The following is a 23,146-nucleotide window of genomic DNA, read 5'->3' on the forward strand; positions in this document are numbered from 1 at the left end:
TATATTTTAACCCTTTTTTTTGTCATTTTAGGGTTTTTGGGTTATTTTGTCTCTTTTTTTGTCCTTTTGTGTCCTTTTGGTCATTTTGTTTCTTTTTCACGATATTCTGACGCACATGGTGCCTATAGATACTTTAGATCTTCTAGTTTCATATGATACCAGTATCTCCAGTATCTCCAGTTCGGCCTCCGGACAAAACAAAAACGGCAAAGATACGGCTGCCGGAACACTTAATGTCCATACTTGGCGGCCATGAATCAATATAATATTCCCACCCAAAAAAATGTGCAATAGTATACTATAAATGTGTATATTGTATTTATTCTATGACTGTACTTAATTAGTGTCATTATATGAGCTTCTGTGAATGAAATAATAGATCATGGAAATCACAATTTGGACAAAACAAACAAAAACATTTCAAATGAAAAAGAGAAACAAACTCACAAATTCTACTTCTTTTTTTTCTCCCATGAAGATGTTTTTGCTGCTGATTCGAGCAGCACTTTGTCCTTTTTTCTCCACCGTCCCTGAACGTGTCACAGTTCACAGACCAGACACATGAGACATCCTTCAGTCTGAGGTGTGGAATGGATCGATGACGGTTTCAGATAACAACTGGATCAGCTTCCAGTCAGCTGTTAGTGTCTGCACACATAAACTCTACTGATATAATAATAATAAAGTGTTCTCTGTGGAGCCAGTGGCCTGTTGAACAAACACCTGCATTCTCTATTACTGTCAACCATGTTCTGCTCAGAGGCAACAAAATGTGTTTATATCAGGGCTCTCAAACTCAGATTACCTGGGGGACGCTGGAGGCAGGATCAACATGACCAAAAAAAGACACAAAATGACTAAAAAAAGACACAAAACTACTAAAAAAAGACACAAAATGACCAAAAAAGACACAAAATGACTGAAAAAACTCTAAATTACTTTAAAAAGACAAAAAATTAGAAAAAGACACAAAATTATTAGAAAAAGACACAAAATGACCAAAAAAGACACAAAATGACAGAAAAAAAGTAACTAAAGGGACCTTCCACACACAACACGGTAAAGAGCCATTCATATAAAACTCACATTAAACTTTCATATCAAGGTGAGGGCCACAAAATATTGTCATGAGGGCCACAATTGGCCCGCGGGCCGCAAGTTTGAGACCCATGGTTTATATCATGTAATATTTGCATCTGTATATATCCTGGTTACGAATTCATTACTTAATATCCCAGAATATGATGATGGTGTCTGTTGTATACCAGATATTTTTCTCTTAACTGAGGAAAAAACAGATCATTAAAGGGGGAAAAAATAGATTTCTTTTCATTTATTATAAATGTAGAAAGATGTTTGTGGTCCTCTAGTTGTTCAGACCAACAGTTAACACATATTTTAAACTAAATGGTGAATCAGAAGATAAATATAATATATAGCCTAGAAATGAAGAGCTTAAACAGTCTATGGATGAGATGCGCTCTTCTTCTTCTTCATCTTTCCTTCTTCTGCGGTGTTTTACGTTGCTCTGCTGCCGGCTGGTGGAGTCAGTCAGCTACATCCAGCTGGCAGTCGCTCTTCTTACCAGTCCAAATCTGGAATTAGAAGAACACTGATGTGATGCAATGGTGGAAAGTAATTAAGCACAGTCACTCAAGTACTGCACTTAGGTACAATTTTGAGGTACTTGTTTGTTACTTGAGTATTCCCATTCTATATAACTTTATACACTACATTCTGAGGTAAAAAAATATTATACTTTTTACTCCATTACATTTAGCTGACAGCTTTAGTTACATTTCAGGTCAAGATTTTACATAGTGCTTTAACAGAACAAGCATGAACAAAACTCATGAAAAATAAGAAACCAATAATGAAGGAGAATATATATACATACACACACACACACACACACACACACACACACACACACACACACACACACACATATTTATATATATATATATATGATTCATTAGAATATGATGGATCTATCTATCTATCTATCTATCTATCTATCTATCTATCCAACCATCCATCCATTCATCCAACCATCTATCTATCTATCTATCTATCTATCTATCTATCTATCTATCTATCTATCTATCTATCATCCATCCATCCATCTATCCAACCATCCATCCATTCATCTATCTATCTATCTATCTATCTATCTATCTATCTATCTATCTATCTATCTATCTATCTATCCAACCATCCATCCATTCATCCAACCAACCATCTATCTATCTATCTATCTATCTATCTATCTATCTATCTATCTATCTATCAATCTATTTATCCATCCATCCATCCATCCATCTATCTATCTATCTATCTATCTATCTATCTATCTATCTATCTATCTATCTATCTATCTATCTATCTATCTATCTATCTATCTATCTATCTATCTATCTATCTATCTATCTATCCAACCATCCATCCATTCATCCAACCAACCATCTATCTATCTATCTATCTATCTATCTATCTATCTATCTATCTATCTATCTATCTATCTATCCAACCATCCATCCATTCATCCAACCATCCAACCATCTATCTATCTATCTATCTATCTATCTATCTATCTATCTATCATCCATCCATCCATCTATCCAACCATCCATCCATTCATCTATCTATCTATCTATCTATCTATCTATCTATCTATCTATCTATCTATCTATCTATCTACCCCCCCCCCCCCCCCCCCCCCTTCCATCCATCCGTCCATCCCTCCATCCCTCCCTCTTGTACCATGCGGTCTTCCTCAATGATTATGAAATAGAGACAAAAAAACAGGAAGTAAGCCTTGACCCGCCTATTGCGTCACTGAAGTCGAGCGTCATTGGTGGACTCTGAGTCTGTCCTCAGAGACTCGACGTCTGATTGGCTGCCTCGCCGGTCATATATAAGCCTCCCGTCACAGTGGAAGCCTCCCTTTCCCTTCTCGAGCCGGCAAGGAGAAGTCAGCCCTGCCGCAGTCCGCCCTCCACCCACCGACCCAGAGCACCTCTCATCCTCTCTTTACACAACTATTCGGTAAGTTACCGTTGGATTTAGCGACAAATAATCCGTTTTAAACCCCCTCACGCCGTCGTGGTTTTGGTAATTAGGTTGATTAGCCTCAGGGTTTTTGCTCAATCAGTTCGAAATGTACCGTTTTTTAAACCATTGGTGCTGCGTTTAAACGATATATTTGCTTTATTCTGATTTAACGTCTCTAACGGCTGTAATCAGAAGCACTTAACGACCGTTGATTGGCCGTTAGAGCCACATGGGGAGGGGAGAGGGGAGGAGGGGGGTAGGGATTGTTCTAGAATGTTCCAGAACAAACGGTCGCTGTGAAGTTAGCCACGAGGTACACACACTTCCGGTTGATCTTTTTTTTTTTTTTTTTCAGAGTAAATGTATTTTATTTCGTCAAGCGCCTTATTTTATGTAGACGTGCAGGCTACCACACAGTTCCGTTTAGCTTTTTGTTATGATTATAGTGATTCAAGTTTAAAAAATATATAATGAATAGGTTTTTATTTCTTGTGTGACGCATAGAAGTTGCTTAAGGCCAGCTTCCGGTCGTCTGAACTCTGGTTGTCTGCAGTAAACTTGATGTGTCATTGTGACGTCACTTTAACTGGCGCCATGTTGCACCGGTGTTATGGTTGAACTGGTTCCCTTCAGCGAAATGAGTCAGTGCGGCTTTTTTAGAAACACTCCTAACCTTTTTATGTGTAGATTTTTCAGAGATAACGTTTAACTTCGTAATTAAAATAACTAGATTAGACTAGAAAAGAGAGCAGTCACGTATTCCCCTTTTTGTCGTTAACTGCTCTACCTGTCATCAGTTAAACCGGTCACCAGTTAAACCGGAACACCGGCTGCCACTTCCGGCGCTGTTAACCTTCTTCGCCGTTCTACAGCGATTGTTTTTTTTTCAGACTCATAGATATAAGAACAGAGTAATTAAAAAAATAACACATACATTCTATACACATTATAAAGATGCATTTCTGCATTTGGCATTATTTTTTTATGTGTTTTTTTATGCACACTGTTCATTGCACCTTATTTGTTTCATAGCACCAACATTTTTATACTGTGTATTCATATTTATTCTGCACTGGAATTCTATTCTACTCCTTCTTTAGACACTTTATATTTTATTGTATTTTTATATTTTATTGCTTGAAGTATGCCTAGGTTCTTTTTACTTAATTGTGTTATTGTCTCTGTGTGTAATGCTGCTGCTACACTGTAATTTCCCAGCTTGGGATAAATAAAGTTTATCTATCTATCTATCTATCTATCTATCTATCTATTAAGATGTATTATTGATTGTTGTCCTGAGAGTACTTTGCATTGTAGAGATACTGCACATTGGAGAAAATCTATTTTAGCATGTTAAATAGGTTAAATAAGTTGTTGGATATAGTGGTATGAACATCAATGAATAAATGTATTTAAATAACAAATAGGACATGAGTGTTCTGATAGATCACTTTACTGGTTTATTTGCACTTACATCTGACCACATTAGGCCCTTATAGGCCTTCTGTATTTTTTTTATTACTATATTATGTCATATATACTATACTGTGGTTATCTCTGCATATATTTCAATATATTCATTGATGTTCATACTACTTAACATGCTAAAATATATTTTCTCCAATGTGCAATAGCTGCAAAATGCAAAGTACTTTCTGAAAAACAAATGTTGATAATAAATGGAATGCATGTCTTTTATATTCTGTTTTGTATATCCGTGCCTTTTATCTTGAGCTGCTGTGACAACTACATTTCCTCACTGCAGTATAAATAGTCATATCTTATCTTACTGTGATAAATGAATGATATGGATGCAAAATGTTCCTGCTTCTTTTCCTGCTGCACTCATGTAGAAAGTGAGTTGCACACAGATAGATTAGCTCTGGATGATTCATAGGAGAATATTTTGTTAAATCCCCTGGGTTTTCCTGTATTTCTGTCAATATATCTTGGTGTTTCATGACTAACAAGGGAGAGTATTTTAGATTTCAGGGGTGGTGTATTACAATAGACAATAACAAGGCTGCATTCCCTCTCTGTCTTTATATTTTATTGTTGTGGCCTTATCTATACTTCAGCAATTTAACTTTCTGCAATCTGTACTGCAGCAATTGACAAAACAAGGTGTGCATTGTGTTACATGTAGCTTTGGAGATGCAGAATGCATAAATTTTGAATAAAATGCTGACCATCAACTTATTGAATGGTTAATCAACATATCACAGCCTTATTAATGTCAATTAATATTGTTCCTTTTTATATTATACTTGTAATTGAGTGGCACAAATTAACTCGTCTCCTTTTTCCTGTAGGCAACATGTCTAAGGGACCAGCGGTCGGTATCGATCTTGGGACCACCTACTCCTGTGTTGGTGTGTTCCAGCATGGCAAAGTTGAAATTATTGCCAACGACCAGGGCAACAGGACCACACCCAGCTACGTGGCCTTCACCGATTCTGAGAGGCTGATCGGAGATGCCGCCAAAAATCAGGTCGCCATGAACCCCACCAACACAGTTTTTGGTAAGAATTACCTTTCTTTTAATTAAATGATGGCCTAACTCTTTGGATGTCTGAGTGATTTTAATAGAAGCTCACATTAAAAAAAAGTAGATTACTTTTGGTTTTAATATTTAAAAACTCTCTTGCAGATGCCAAACGCCTGATTGGTCGCAGGTTTGACGACCTAGTTGTGCAGTCAGACATGAAGCACTGGCCGTTTAATGTGGTCAATGATAACACTCGCCCAAAGGTCGAAGTTGAGTACAAAGGCGAGACAAAGTCCTTCTACCCAGAGGAGGTCTCGTCTATGGTGCTGACAAAGATGAAGGAGATTGCTGAAGCCTACCTCGGAAAAGTACGTCATCTGGCAAAGCTCAAAATAAAAAAACAGCCTACTTTAATGTAAATGATTCTAATGTTTGGCTTTTTCCTTTTTAGACTGTCAACAATGCTGTAATTACGGTACCTGCCTACTTCAATGACTCCCAGCGTCAGGCCACTAAGGATGCCGGCACCATTTCTGGTCTTAACGTTCTGCGAATCATCAACGAGCCAACTGCTGCTGCCATCGCCTACGGGTTGGACAAGAAGGTAAAAAAAAATCCAACGACTCAAATTTTCCATCAAGGATGTAGTTCAGTAACTCATAAGTGAGTCATGTTAGAAAATAGTAACACTAGGGCTGCACGATTATGGCCAAAATGATAATCACGATTATTAATCATGATTATTCATCATGATTATTCATCATGTTAGGGAAAACATCTGTATTTTTGTTGCACTACTTTTAAACAAACAGGAACAGTTTTTAGTGTCTGGTGCTTGTTGTAAACAAACAGACATCACTAAGTGAACACCTCCTGCAGCAGCAGCACATACACACTGTACTGCTACAGAGCTAACTGTTAGCCTGTTAGCACATATACACTGTACTGCTACAGAGCTAACTGTTAGCCTGTTAGCACATACACACTGTACTGCTACAGAGCTAACTGTTAGCCTGTTAGCACATATACACTATACTGCTACAGAGCTAACTGTTAGCCTGTTAGCACATACACACTGTACTGCTACAGAGCTAACTGTTAGCCTGTTAGCACATACACACTGTACTGCTACAGAGCTAACTGTTAGCCTGTTAGCACATACACACTGTACTGCTACAGAGCTAACGGTTAGCCTGTTAGCACATACACACTGTACTGCCACAGAGCTAACTGTTAGCCTGTTAGCAATTTGCAGACTGGACACTAAGGGGTTAACATCCCCTCTGGCTCTGCAGCTGGTAGAGACTGCTGCAGGAGGACTGTGCTGATTTCAGTCTTTCTTACTCTTAATGTAAAAGTCTCCAAAAACACCAGAAAAAGTCTCTGGATTTGTCGCCAGTCGCTTTTTTGAAAAATAGTCTCCAAGGGGGTCTGAAAAGTCACTAAATATAGCAACAAAGTCACTAAGTTGGCAACACTGCTTCGCCGGCTTTTACAAATGGCGCGTGTTGTGGCGTGGAGTACTACGTCACATCCTGCTTAGTGTTCTATCCAATCAGTAACCAGCTTTTTTCAGGGGAGAAAAACGGCCCCGCCCCCTGGTGGTTGGTGGACTACTGGTGTAGAAAGTGTTGATTAGATTTGCAGGAGAGACGCATTTTAAAAATGGCAATATTGCCGACGATCAGGTTAATTTAATCGTGGAGGCCAAAATTGTGATCACGATTAAAATTTGATTTCAGCCCTAATTAAGACTAATTTAATTCCAGGTTGGCTCTGAGAGGAACGTCCTCATCTTTGACCTCGGCGGCGGCACCTTCGACGTGTCCATCCTGACCATCGAAGACGGCATCTTTGAGGTCAAGTCCACCGCTGGAGACACACATCTGGGTGGGGAAGACTTCGACAACCGCATGGTCAACCACTTCATCGCAGAGTTCAAGCGTAAATACAAGAAGGACATCAGCGACAACAAGAGGGCCGTGCGTCGCCTGCGCACCGCCTGCGAGAGGGCGAAGCGCACGCTGTCTTCCAGCACCCAGGCCAGCATCGAGATCGACTCGCTGTACGAGGGCGTCGACTTCTACACCTCCATCACCAGGGCTCGCTTCGAGGAGCTCAACGCTGACCTTTTCCGCGGCACCTTGGACCCCGTGGAGAAGTCGCTGCGTGACGCCAAGATGGACAAAGGGCAGATCCACGACATCGTGTTGGTCGGAGGCTCCACCCGTATCCCCAAAATCCAGAAGCTGCTCCAGGACTTCTTCAACGGGAAGGAGCTCAACAAGAGCATCAACCCAGATGAAGCTGTGGCTTATGGAGCTGGTAAGTGTTGGAGCCACATGCTGCAGCTCATAGCAAAAACCCAAGAGCATTCAATACATGTTTTCTTTGACCCTTTATAACCTATACACTCTAAAGTCACTGTCATATGAATTTATAATCTTTTAGAAGAATTTTAAGGTATCTTTCTGACTTTTTTTAGACACTTAGCTAAATTGATTACCGTAACACAAAAAAAACAACAACAAAAGGTTTTTTTTTTCTTTCTTTGGCAAGCACTTAAATGTCTTCAAGGGTAGCTGGTATCACAAACATGTATTTTATTAAAATATACACTTTTAAAGCAAACAATTCTATCATCACCGTAACATTTAACCATTTTTCATCAATTTTCATTCAGATTTTGTTCCTTATACATTGTTAAAAACCATTATATTTGATTATATTCTGTTAAATTATAAATTTTTAAACAAAAGTATATTTATTTTTATAAAGCGTATTAAATATTATTGTGTATTAAAATATATAAAACCATGACATTTTTATCTGGATGCATTACAGTAATGAAATTGTGAATTAAAAATATAGAAAATATTTTAACAATAAATTGTGCCTCATTATGGCTATAGTGTTCTTTCATATAAAAGTGAAATATATTTAGTTTAATAAAGTATGTCCTTATAATCTTCAGACAGAACTTGGACTGGTTTCATGTGAATCACCCAGCTGGAGGTCACTGACCTAAACTAAAGTATCTTTTTAAAGTAGTCTTATTTTCTATCTTGTGCTTGTTTTGCAGCTGTCCAGGCGGCCATCTTGTCTGGTGATAAGTCAGAGAATGTGCAGGACCTGCTGCTCCTGGACGTCACCCCTCTGTCTCTGGGTATCGAGACCGCTGGAGGCGTCATGACCGTCCTCATCAAGAGAAACACCACCATTCCCACCAAGCAGACTCAGACCTTCACCACCTACTCCGACAACCAGCCTGGTGTGCTCATCCAGGTAAACACAGCACAAATTATTATAAATTATTAGGAAAAAAAAAAATCTGCCATTCATAGGTGCCACCACAGGGTTCAAGACAAAATACAGCCCACGGTTATAATTTTAGTTGTAGTTTAGTTGTGATTTTTTAATTTCAAATTCAGTTAGTTTTAATGAGTTTTTAGAGTGAGTTTGCTAGTTTTAATTTTAAATTTTTTGGGAAAATGCTTAGTTTTTATTTTTAGTGTTAGTTTTTTTGTAATGGGGTATTTGTTGGGTGCCAGATTCAATAAGGTCACAAATGTTTCCTTTTACCTTTTAATTATCCATTTCAGCCCCAATAAGTTTATTTAGTCATAAAACCAGATAGATGAAATAGATTTCATATCAACCAAAAGGATTACATATGAGGAAAAAAGTCAACTAAGACGAAAACTAAGGACATTTTCACTATAATTTTAGTAAATTTTGTAACCACACAATACAGTTTCAGTTATCGTTTTTGAAAAACTCATTTTTATTTTCATTTCAGTTAACAAACGTTTTTTCAATTCTAGTTTTTGTTATTTCGTTAGTTCTCGTTAACTGTAACCTTTCTAAGGCCCTGACCTCCTCGTCCTGATTGAGATCCAGTAGCAGTGTGTCCATAGTGTGATAACTGTGACTTGTCCACCTCCACCAGGTCTATGAAGGAGAGCGTGCCATGACCAGAGACAACAACCTGCTGGGGAAGTTTGAGCTGACCGGTATCCCCCCCGCCCCCCGCGGCGTTCCCCAGATCGAGGTCACGTTCGACATCGACGCCAACGGCATCATGAACGTCTCCGCTGTGGACAAGAGCACCGGCAAGGAGAACAAGATCACCATCACCAACGACAAGGGTGAGTCGGTCTTCTCTAGACCAACTGAAACATGATCTCAAACGTTCTGAAGGATTTAGTTTTAAAGACTATCTGCGTTGTGTCCCCAGGGCGTCTGAGCAAGGAGGACATCGAGAGGATGGTCCAGGAAGCCGAGAAGTACAAGGCTGAAGACGACGTGCAGCGGGACAAAGTGTCCTCCAAGAACGGCCTGGAGTCCTACGCCTTCAACATGAAGTCCACGGTGGAGGACGAGAAGCTCGCTGGCAAGATCAGCGACGACGACAAGCAGAAGATTCTGGACAAGTGCAACGAGGTCATCAGCTGGCTGGACAAGAACCAGGTAACTATCTCTGTCGGAGGAGATTAAAGTCTGAGATTTCACGTTGCCTTAAAAATCACTCTTATTAGATTTGTGAGCTATCAAAACTTCTATTTATGACCTATGAGGTCAGTAAAAGGAGGCAGCAACAGCGGTCACAGTTGCATGTCCCGTGTTTAATTTGTCACTTATGTGATCACGGTCGAAACTGTTGCTAAGCGATAACACGCCGGTCGGAAATATGTCACTCCATACGGAGTCTCTAAATCCCTCTGGGATCTTCTTTGTAATCATGCTTACATCATGCATGTGAAGAGTTATAATAAAACATTTCAAAATGCATGTGCAACTCTGTTAGAAGCAGGGTTCGTATGTGTGCTAGAAATCCTTGAAAATTATTACATTTTCATGTTGTATTTTCAAGGTTTTAAAAGTGCTTGGATTTTGGATAAAGTGCTTGAAATTCTTACTGCATTTCTCATGCAATCTGATTGCTTATCTCAATATTCAATTTTTTATATTTTTTTCATTGAACATGTGATTTACAAACTACTTTTGGTTGTTAAAAGTGTAAAACCATTGCTGTCGGTATGGTTGAGTGAAATTACTCTTAGTATGCAAGTACTCATCTAAAACATGCAACTTTCAACCGTTAAAAGGTCCTGGAAAAGCTTGAAAACGGACCTTGAAAGTGCTTGAATTTGACCGCTCAAAAAATGTATGAACTTTGTAAAAGTCTTTTGGTCCATTCATATATTGTGTCGTAGTTTTCATCGTGTCTATCGTGTCTTTTGCTCCAAAACTAACATATTGTGGTCCTGCAGACGGCCGAGAGGGATGAATACGAGCATCAGCAGAAGGAGCTGGAGAAGGTGTGTAACCCCATCATCACCAAACTGTACCAGAGTGCTGGAGGCATGCCTGGTGGGATGCCTGAGGGTATGCCTGGTGGCTTCCCTGGAGCAGGAGGAGCTGCTCCTGGAGGAGGATCCTCCGGGCCAACCATCGAGGAGGTCGACTAAACGTTAACCCTTCAGCTGCCACATCTGAGATGTTTTCTAAGAGAGGAACCCTCTTACAGCACACGCTGAAGAGTGTCATTTAAATAAAATCTGGGTTCAGGGATCACTTATTGCATGGTTTGAGACACTAAACTGGGAACAACTTTTGGTTGGTACAATTGATCTGTCAGTGAACATGTCTGCTAGAGTTTTTTTGTATACGAAGGTGTCACTACCTTAACAATAAAAAGTCTTAACCCCCTCAGTCCTGTCTGACCTTTTCACTGAGCTCTTATTTATATGGTTAAATGTGTTTCTTTGTTTACACACTTTTATAATAGATGCACTACTTTAAATTGCTGTTGCTTGGGAGCTTTTTATTAAAATTGTAACTTCAGTATTGTTTCCAAAGCTTTGTGAACTGCTGAAAGAGTGGAAACATTAAGACGGACTTATTTAAAGGAAAACTAAAGATTTAAGGTGACTGGTTGCAGCCAAAACAGAAGTTTTGCCCAATTTTGTAACTTATAACTGTACATGTGTACTGCTTAAACCCTCGGGGCCTTTTCAAATTTCATGCACACTTGCTGTACTGCTTGGTGCATAAAATATGCTCCTAAAAGCAAGCTATAAAAAAATCATTCTACTTTCATTGTACTGATTTTGCCTACATCTGCCCTGATGTTTGATATCAAACACTAATTGATTTTGGAATATCTTAAACCTTTATAAGCCATATTTCTGTCAGGATGCCACCATCCAATCACAGCGGTGTAAATCTTTTTTTGTCATTGTGATTCAAGATCTAATTTATTTATTTCAAGCAGTACATGCTTGTGTGTATAAATCACATGTTTTTCCTCTATGCTGAATATAGTCAAAATAATGCAATCCGGTGGAAAGTAGTAAAAATGATAAAGTCCAAAGCAAGGTTATTATAGTTAACGAAAACTAGAATCAATAAAACATTTTCGTTGACTGAAATAAAACTAACAAACTATTTTGTAGTTACAAAACTAAAATTATAGTGAAATGTCCTTTTTGTGAAGAATAATTTATTTTTATTACATCAAGTTTACACGCACAAGTCAAAAATGGCCTTGTGCATTAGAAGCATAGCATTTTATTCAAAAAGTAATGAAAACAAAAAATTAAGCTGTATGATATTGAAGAAAACCTGGGATACTGAATAAATTAATTTATAGCAAAGAAATAGGATATAAAAACTTCGTGTGGTCACCTTAGACCATGTTGTGTATCAAAGGGTTAATAAAGCAGCTGTTAATGTTTCTGACGGACAGAAATGAAACAAGCAGCTGGCTAGTTTAGGGTTAAATGTTTTATGTCTCTGTGACATCACGGGACTCACCCGGAAGTTGTAGTTTCACCGTTTCACCGCCATTTAAAACCAGCATCAACCCTTCATGGTGCATTCAGGTGCTCCTCGTAAATCGTACACATACTTAAAAGAAACAGACTGCCCGTGAGCCTCACATTCTTTTTTTAATTTTTTTATATTACTGCCCTTTAACTGGCCAGCCAATTGGATTATATGTAGGTAAGTGATATGACACTTATTTCTACATTTATTATGTCATTTTTATGCTAAAAAATCATGACCATTTATTTGACCTTTGACCACATAAATATAGTTACTGTACTTGCTGTAAAATGTTCTGAAAGTAATGCAAACAGCAACAACAATGTTGTGGTCTTCTTTCAGCTTTTAGATTTTGTTTTCAGTGAAGAAACATTTTCAAATTGATTTAGTATATCAATTTATTTAGTTATAAGTGTGTTTAAAAGTATTCAAAGAGTTGTGTATCTTAGACTTAATATCATAAAGTAATGTTATATTTTAGTCTTAATATAATTTTATCTAACTTTTTTTTAACTTCATCACTATCTAGATAATTATTTCCCCATTAAATTAAAATAAAATGTATATTATTCTTGTCTTCACTATTCAACACAGTGAAGAAATACAAGGCTACACACCAAAGATTCAATATATCAATATATTACCATTGTAAGTATACTTACTGCAGTCTGATTTGGTTTTATGTTTAAATTCATATATATTACATATATATATTACATATATATATATATATATATATATATATATATATATATATATATATATATATATCAGACTGTTGTAAATTAACTTAATTAACTTTGTCACACAAACAGACATCAAGGACTTAAATGTTTTATTATAACTGAATTTCGCCCAAAAATGTAGTTAGACTTGGTAGGACAGAATATATCTCGACTAATACTAAGTGCAGGACATTTATCTTGATAACACAATGTGTACAACAGATATTTTTAATGTATATTTAAGCATATAAATGTAATATCCTCGGGACTAAACAGGCAGTGAAACAGTTGGATCTTTAACGAGCTGCACTTGAAGGCAGCACGGTTGCGTGGTTGTTGCTATGGTAACGGTGCTGCGGACTGACATGGTGAGTAGCTGAGCTGACTTCATGACTTTTCACTTTAAATACTTAATAAACAGGAAATATCTCTGTTTTATCATTGTTCCTGGACACATAGTAACAGTCAGCGGACATATTTATACTCACAGACATTAATTATAGTTTTATATGTTGTCTGAACTGGAGTTTAGTCCATAGCTGCTATGCGGAATTCATGAAGTCAGTATGGGAGGAGAGGAAGTTGTTGTCATGTTTAACTAGATAACAGTTTGTTTTTTTACGATTTTGTTTGTTTATTTAAGAGCTGATATCTGGACATTTAACATGGTTTTATTGATTATAACCAAAATCATTATCAAGAAATGAGAATCCTCAATCCTTTGTTCCTCCCTTCCTTCTTGTCCTTCTTTCCTTCCTTCCTTCCTCCCTTTCTTTCCTTCTTTCCTTTCCTTCCTTGCTCTCCTTCTTCAGTTTCTATGTTTCCTTTGTTCCTTCCTTCCTTCTTGTCCTTCTTTCCTTCCTTCCTTCCTTCCTCCCTTTCTTTCCTTCTTCAGTTTCTATGTTTCCTTTGTTCCTTCCTTCCTTCCTTCTTGTCCTTCTTTCCTTTCCTTCCTTCCTTCCTTCCTTCTCATCCTTCTTTCCTTTCCTTCCTTGCTCTCCTTCTTTAGTTTCTTCGTTTCCTTCCTTCCTCCCTTTCTTTCCTTCTTCAGTTTCTATGTTTCCTTTGTTCCTTCCTTCCTTCCTTCTTGTCCTTCTTTCCTTTCCTTCCTTCCTTCCTTCCTTCCTTCTCGTCCTTCTTTCCTTTCCTTCCTTGCTCTCCTTCTTTAGTTTCTTCGTTTCCTTCCTTCCTTCCTTCCTTCAGTTTCTGCATTTCCTTCCTTCCTTCCTTCCTTCAGTTTTTTCATTTCCTTTGTTCCTTCCTTCTTGTCCTTCCTTCCTTCCTTCTTGTCCTTCTTTCCTTTCCTTCCTTCCTTCCTTCCTTCCTTCTCGTCCTTCTTTCCTTTCCTTCCTTGCTCTCCTTCTTTAGTTTCTTCGTTTCCTTCCTTCCTTCCTTCCTTCAGTTTCTGCATTTCCTTCCTTCCTTCCTTCCTTCAGTTTTTTCATTTCCTTTGTTCCTTCCTTCTTGTCCTTCCTTCCTTCCTTCTTGTCCTTCTTTCCTTTCCTTCCTTCCTTCCTTCCTTCCTTCTCGTCCTTCTTTCCTTTCCTTCCTTGCTCTCCTTCTTTAGTTTCTTCGTTTCCTTCCTTCCTTCCTTCCTTCAGTTTCTGCATTTCCTTCCTTCCTTCCTTCCTTCCTTCCCGTCCTTCTTTCCTTTCCTTCCTTGCTCAACTTCTTTAGTTTCTTCGTTTCCTTCCTTCCTTCCTTCCTTCAGTTTCTGCATTTCCTTCCTTCCTTCAGTTTTTTCATTTCCTTTGTTCCTTCCTTCTTGTCCTTCCTTCCTTCCTTCTTGTCCTTCTTTCCTTTCCTTCCTTCCTTCCTTCCTCTCCGTCTTTAGTCTCATTTGTATAAAATATAAGCGAGCTAAACAGACTGTTGACATCTATTGCTAATCAGTTTTACCACGCAGTTATTGTTTTAATAAACTATATGCGGAATTCATGAAGTCTGTTTGGGAGGAGAGAAAGTTGTTGTCATGTTTAACTCGATAACAGTTCGTTTTTTTTAAGGGAAAAACAAAAAAATCTTGCTGAAGTGGAATGACGTCACCAAACGAGCTGTTATATTTATTAGCATCTGTAACAGATATCACAATAACCAGCTACAGTCATGGAAAACATCATTAGATCACCTTGTTTTCTTCAATGTCTGGTACAACTAAAGGTTCATTTGTTTGGACAAATATAATGATAACAAAGTAAAAAAGACACAAATTGACAAAAAACAGATGTAAAAATGACCAAAAACGACACAAAATTATTGAAATAGACACAACTTGACCAAAATAGATGTAAAAAATACACAAAATGACAAAAAATAGATGTAAAAATGACCAAAAAACCCACAAAATTATCAAAATAGACACAAATTGACCAAAATAGATGTAAAAAAGACACAAACTGACAAAAAACAGATGTAAAAATGACCAAAAACGACACAAAATTATTGAAATAGACACAAATTGACCAAAATAGATGTAAAAAATACACAAAATGACCAAAATAGATGTAAAAAAGACACAAATTGACAAAAAACAGATGTAAAAATGACCAAAAACGACACAAAATTATTGAAATAGACACAACTTGACCAAAATAGATGTAAAAAATACACAAAATGACAAAAAATAGATGTAAAAATGACCAAAAAACCCACAAAATTATCAAAATAGACACAAATTGACCAAAATAGATGTAAAAATGACCAAAAAACCCACAAAATTATCAAAATAGACACAAATTGACCAAAATAGATGTAAAAAAGACACAAACTGACAAAAAACAGATGTAAAAATGACCAAAAACGACACAAAATAATTGAAATAGACACAAATTGACCAAAATAGATGTAAAAAAGACACAAAATGACCAAAAAAAGATGCAAAAAAGACACAAATTGACCAAAATAGATGTAAAAAAGACACAAATTGACAAAAAACAGATGTAAAAATGACCAAAAACGACACAAAATTATTGAAATAGACACAACTTGACCAAAATAGATGTAAAAAATACACAAAATGACAAAAAATAGATGTAAAAATGACCAAAAAACCCACAAAATTATCAAAATAGACACAAATTGACCAAAATAGATGTAAAAAAGACACAAACTGACAAAAAACAGATGTAAAAATGACCAAAAACGACACAAAATTATTGAAATAGACACAACTTGACCAAAATAGATGTAAAAAATACACAAAATGACAAAAAATAGATGTAAAAATGACCAAAAAACCCACAAAATTATCAAAATAGACACAAATTGACCAAAATAGATGTAAAAAAGACACAAACTGACAAAAAACAGATGTAAAAATGACCAAAAACGACACAAAATTATTGAAATAGACACAAATTGACCAAAATAGATGTAAAAAAGACACAAAATGACCAAAATAGATGTAAAAAAGACACAAATTGACAAAAAACAGATGTAAAAATGACCAAAAACGACACAAAATTATTGAAATCGACACAACTTGACCAAAATAGATGTGAAAAATACACAAAATGACAAAAAATAGATGTAAAAATGACCAAAAAACCCACAAAATTATCAAAATAGACACAAATTGACCAAAATAGATGTAAAAATGACCAAAAAACCCACAAAATTATCAAAATAGACACAAATTGACCAAAATAGATGTAAAAAATACACAAAATGACCAAAAATAGATGCAAAAAAGACACAAATTGACCAAAATAGATGTAAAAAAGACACAAATTGACAAAAAACAGATGTAAAAATGACCAAAAACGACACAAAATTATTGAAATAGACACAAATTGACCAAAATAGATGTAAAAAAGACACAAATTGACCAAAATAGATGTAAAAAGGACACAAATTGACAAAAAACAGATGTAAAAATGACCAAAAACGACACAAAATTATTGAAATAGACACAAATTGACCAAAATAGATGCAAAAAAGACACAAATTGACAAAAAACAGATGTAAAAATGACCAAAAACGACACAAAATTATTGAAATAGACCCAAATTGACCAAAATAGATGTAAAAAAGACACAAAATGACCAAAAATAGATGCAAAAAAGACACAAATTGACCAAAATAGATGTAAAAAAGACACAAATTGACAAAAAACAGATGTAAAAATGACCAAAAACGACACAAAATTATTGAAATAGACACAAATTGACCAAAATAGATGTAAAAAAGACACAAATTGACCAAAATAGATGTAAAAAGGACACAAATTGACAAAAAACAGATGTAAAAATGACCAAAAACGACACAAAATTATTGAAATAGACACAAATTGACCAAAATAGATGTAAAAAAGACACAAAATGACCAAAAATAAATGCAAAAAAGACACAAATTGACAAAAAACAGATGTAAAAATGACAAAAAAAACCCACAAAATTATCTAAATAGACACAAATTGACCAAAAATACAGGAAGAAATGATTAGACCACCCTTGTTTCTTCAATTTCTTGTTCATTTTAATGCCTGTTACAACTAAAGGTTCATTTGTTTGGACAAATATAATGATAACAACAAAAATAGCTGATAAGAGTTTAATTTAAGAGCTGTTATCTGGACATTTAACATGGTTTTATTGATGATGATTTTAGTTATTAACAAGATCAGTTAAGACAAAGTGCAGGACACTTGTCTTGATAACACAATGAAACGAAAATGTTGTGAGAAAAACTCACAAATTCACAAGAAAAAAAACCCTCACAAATTGACGAGAAAAAAACTCACAAATTTACAAGAAAAAACTTGAATATTCTCCAAGATTTAAGTGGCAAACTTCAGAGAAAATCCCCACAAATTTACAAGAAAAAAACTCACATATTTACGAGACAAAACTCACAAATTTACGAGAAAAAAATCACAAATTTACAAGGAAAACTTGATTTTTTTCTCAGATGTAAGTGGTAAACTTCAGAGAAAATCCCCACAAATTTACAAGAAAAAAAACCTCACATATTTACGAGACAAAACTCACAAATTTACAAGAAAAAACTCACAAATTTACAAGAAAAAAATCACAAGTTTACAAGAAAAAACTTGAATAATCTCCAAGATTTAAGTGGTAAACTTCAGAGAAAATCCCCACAAATTTACGAAAAAAAAATTCACAAATTTACAAAAAACATGTTAAATGTCTAGATATCAGCTCTTAAATTAAACTCTTATCAGCTATTTTTGTTGTTATCATCATATTCGTCCAAACAAATGTACCTTTAGTTGTACCAGACATTAAAATGAACAAGAAACTGAAGAAAACAAGTGGTCTAATCATTTTTCCCATGACTGTAGTCAGTCTTGACCTCAGAGTGACGCTATTTTAAAAGGAGCTGATCAACACTTCTTTTTATCTTGTTCAGTTATGAAACACAAACAGATCCAACCAGGTTAGCCCTGCAGTAACTAGCATCTTTAAAAAAGAGCTACCTTTGTGAAACAGAGAACTAGTTTTAGACTCAGCACACCTTGCTAAATAAACACTAAACTTTTCTGTTAGCCGTAGTTGTTATTTTCCTCTCTGAGTCTCTGGTTGGGGAGTTTAAAACTATTGGTGTAGGAAAAAACAGACCAAATCTCTGCTCCTTTTACAGCCTGCTGTTCTTTTTGTTTCAATCCTGAAAACCTTATAGGCGATCACAAATTTACGAGAAAAATCTCACAAATTTACAAGAAAAAACTCACAAATTTACAAGAAAAAACTCACAAATTTACGAGAAAAAAACTCACAAATTTACAAGAAAAAACTCACAAATTTACAAGAAAAAACTCACAAATTTACGAGAAAAAAATCACAAATTTACAAGAAAAAACTCACAATTTTAAGAGAAAAAACTCACAAATTTACAAGAAAAAAATCACAAATTTACAAGAAAAATAATCACAAATTTACAAGAAAAATAATCACAAATTTACAAGAAAAAACTCACAATTTTATGAGAAAAAACTCACAAATTTACGAGAAAAAACTCACAAATTTACAAGAAAAAAACTCACAATTTTACAAGAAAAAACTCACAAATTTACAAGAAAAAACTAACAAATTTATGAGAAAAAAACCCTCACAATTTTAAGAGAAAAAACTCACAAATTTACAAGAAAAATAATCACAAATTTACAAGAAAAAACTCACAATTTTATGAGAAAAAACTACAAATTTACGAGAAAAAAACTCACAATTTTACAAGAAAAAACTCACAAATTTACAGGAAAAAACTCACAAATTTACAAGAAAAAAACACAAATTTACAAGAAAAATAATCACAAATTTACAAGAAAAAACTCACAATTTTATGAGAAAAAACTCACAAATTTACGAGAAAAAAACTCACAAATTTACAAGAAAAATCACACAAATTTACAAGAAAAATAATCACAAATTTACAAGAAAAAACTCACAATTTTATGAGGAAAAACTCACAAATTTACAAGAAAAAACTCACAAATTTACAAGAAAAAACTCACAAATTTATGAGAAAAAAACCTCACAATTTTAAGAGAAAAAAATCACAAATTTACAAGAAAAAAAACTCACAAATTTACGCGAAAAAACTCACAAATTTACAAGAAAAAACTCACAAATTTATGAGAGAAAAAAACTCACAAATTTACGAGAAAAAAATCACAATTTTAAGAGAAAAAACTCACAAATTTACAAGAAAAAATCACACAAATTTACAAGAAAAATAATCACAAATTTACAAGAAAAAACTCACAATTTTATGAGTAAAAACTCACAAATTTACAAGAAAAAACTCACAAATTTATGAGAAAAAAAAACTCACAAATTTACAAGAAAAATAATCACAAATTTACAAGAAAAAACTCACAAATTTATGAGAAAAAAAACTCACAATTTTAAGAGAAAAAAACTCACAAATTTACAAGAAAAATAATCACAAATTTACAAGAAAAAAACTCACAATTTTACAAGAAAAAACTCACAAATTTACAAGAAAAAACTAACAAATTTATGAGAAAAAAAACCCTCACAATTTTAAGAGAAAAAACTCACAAATTTACAAGAAAAATAATCACAAATTTACAAGAAAAAACTCACAATTTTATGAGAAAAAACTCACAAATTTACGAGAAAAAAACTCACAATTTTACAAGAAAAAACTCACAAATTTACAGGAAAAAACTCACAAATTTACAAGAAAAAAACACAAATTTACAAGAAAAATAATCACAAATTTACAAGAAAAAACTCACAATTTTATGAGTAAAAACTCACAAATTTACAAGTAAAAATCACACAAATTTACAAGAAAAAACTCACAAATTTATGAGAAAAAAAACTCACAATTTTAAGAGAAAAAAAATCACAAATTTACAAGAAAAAAAACTCACAAATTTACAAGAAAAATAATCACAAATTTACAAGAAAAAACTCACAATTTTATGAGAAAAAACTCACAAATTTACGAGAAAAAACTCACAAATTTACAAGAAAAAAACTCACAATTTTACAAGAAAAAACTCACAAATTTACAAGAAAAAACTAACAAATTTATGAGAAAAAAACCCTCACAATTTTAAGAGAAAAAACTCACAAATTTACAAGAAAAATAATCACAAATTTACAAGAAAAAACTCACAATTTTATGAGAAAAAACTACAAATTTACGAGAAAAAAACTCACAATTTTACAAGAAAAAACTCACAAATTTACAGGAAAAAACTCACAAATTTACAAGAAAAAAACACAAATTTACAAGAAAAATAATCACAAATTTACAAGAAAAAACTCACAATTTTATGAGAAAAAACTCACAAATTTACGAGAAAAAAACTCACAAATTTACAAGAAAAATCACACAAATTTACAAGAAAAATAATCACAAATTTACAAGAAAAAACTCACAATTTTATGAGGAAAAACTCACAAATTTACAAGAAAAAACTCACAAATTTACAAGAAAAAACTCACAAATTTATGAGAAAAAAACCTCACAATTTTAAGAGAAAAAAATCACAAATTTACAAGAAAAAAAACTCACAAATTTACGCGAAAAAACTCACAAATTTACAAGAAAAAACTCACAAATTTATGAGAGAAAAAAACTCACAAATTTACGAGAAAAAAATCACAATTTTAAGAGAAAAAACTCACAAATTTACAAGAAAAAATCACACAAATTTACAAGAAAAATAATCACAAATTTACAAGAAAAAACTCACAATTTTATGAGTAAAAACTCACAAATTTACAAGAAAAAACTCACAAATTTATGAGAAAAAAAACTCACAAATTTACAAGAAAAATAATCACAAATTTACAAGAAAAAACTCACAAATTTATGAGAAAAAAAACTCACAATTTTAAGAGAAAAAAACTCACAAATTTACAAGAAAAATAATCACAAATTTACAAGAAAAAAACTCACAATTTTACAAGAAAAAACTCACAAATTTACAAGAAAAAACTAACAAATTTATGAGAAAAAAAACCCTCACAATTTTAAGAGAAAAAACTCACAAATTTACAAGAAAAATAATCACAAATTTACAAGAAAAAACTCACAATTTTATGAGAAAAAACTCACAAATTTACGAGAAAAAAACTCACAATTTTACAAGAAAAAACTCACAAATTTACAGGAAAAAACTCACAAATTTACAAGAAAAAAACACAAATTTACAAGAAAAATAATCACAAATTTACAAGAAAAAACTCACAATTTTATGAGTAAAAACTCACAAATTTACAAGTAAAAATCACACAAATTTACAAGAAAAAACTCACAAATTTATGAGAAAAAAAACTCACAATTTTAAGAGAAAAAAAATCACAAATTTACAAGAAAAAAAACTCACAAATTTACAAGAAAAATAATCACAAATTTACAAGAAAAAACTCACAAATTTATGAGAAAAAAAACTCACAATTTTAAGAGAAAAAAAATCACAAATTTACAAGAAAAATAATCACAAATTTACAAGAAAAATAATCACAAATTTACAAGAAAAAAACTCACAATTTTACAAGAAAAAACTCACAAATTTACAAGAAAAAACTAACAAATTTATGAGAAAAAAACCCTCACAATTTTAAGAGAAAAAACTCACAAATTTACAAGAAAAATAATCACAAATTTACAAGAAAAAAACTCACAATTTTATGAGAAAAAACTCACAAATTTACGAGAAAAAAACTCACAATTTTACAAGAAAAAACTCACAAATTTACAGGAAAAAACTCACAAATTTACAAGAAAAAAACACAAATTTACAAGAAAAATAATCACAAATTTACAAGAAAAAACTCACAATTTTATGAGAAAAAACTCACAAATTTACGAGAAAAAAAATCACAAATTTACAAGAAAAAACTCTCAATTTTAAGAGAAAAAACTCACAAATTTACAAGAAAAATCACACAAATTTACAAGAAAAATAATCACAAATTTACAAGAAAAAACTCACAATTTTATGAGGAAAAACTCACAAATTTACAAGAAAAAACTCACAAATTTACAAGAAAAAACTCACAAATTTATGAGAAAAAAAACTCACAATTTTAAGAGAAAAAATTCACAAATTTACAAGAAAAAAAACTCACAAATTTACGCGAAAAAACTCACAAATTTACAAGAAAAAAAACTCACAAATTTATGAGAGAAAAAAACTCACAAATTTACGAGAAAAAAAATCACAATTTTAAGAGAAAAAACTCACAAATTTACAAGAAAAAATCACACAAATTTACAAGAAAAATAATCACAAATTTACAAGAAAAAACTCACAATTTTATGAGTAAAAACTCACAAATTTACAAGAAAAAACTCACAAATTTATGAGAAAAAAAACTCACAAATTTACGCGAAAAAACTCACAAATTTACAAGAAAAAACTCACAAATTTATGAGAGAAAAAAACTCACAAATTTACGAGAAAAAAATCACAATTTTAAGAGAAAAAACTCACAAATTTACAAGAAAAAATCACACAAATTTACAAGAAAAATAATCACAAATTTACAAGAAAAAAACTCACAATTTTATGAGTAAAAACTCACAAATTTACAAGAAAAAACTC

General features: G+C 33.5%; 1 protein-coding gene and 1 long non-coding RNA gene across 2 annotated transcripts; one reads left to right on the forward strand and one right to left on the reverse strand.

Annotated features, from left to right (window-relative positions):
• Positions 1–1,319: 1,319 nt before the first annotated feature.
• LOC131986192 (uncharacterized) lies at positions 1,320–2,897 on the reverse strand. The gene is made up of 2 exons (XR_009395683.1): positions 2,764–2,897; positions 1,320–1,595 (listed from the first exon to the last, which is right to left on the reverse strand). It is a non-coding gene; the product is annotated as an uncharacterized LOC131986192 (long non-coding RNA).
• Positions 2,898–2,919: 22 nt separating this feature from the next.
• Positions 2,920–11,257, forward strand: hspa8 (heat shock protein 8). The gene is made up of 9 exons (XM_059351028.1): positions 2,920–3,048; positions 5,367–5,576; positions 5,705–5,910; positions 5,994–6,146; positions 7,312–7,867; positions 8,625–8,827; positions 9,492–9,690; positions 9,780–10,012; positions 10,816–11,257. Exons 2-9 carry the CDS (start codon positions 5,372–5,374, stop codon positions 11,011–11,013), a joined length of 1,953 nt encoding a protein of 650 aa, XP_059207011.1. The 5' UTR covers positions 2,920–3,048; positions 5,367–5,371; the 3' UTR covers positions 11,014–11,257.
• The last annotated feature ends 11,889 nt before the right edge of the window (positions 11,258–23,146 follow it).

Source organism: Centropristis striata, chromosome 15 (assembly GCF_030273125.1).
Source record: "Centropristis striata isolate RG_2023a ecotype Rhode Island chromosome 15, C.striata_1.0, whole genome shotgun sequence".
Taxonomy (NCBI): domain Eukaryota; kingdom Metazoa; phylum Chordata; class Actinopteri; order Perciformes; family Serranidae; genus Centropristis; species Centropristis striata.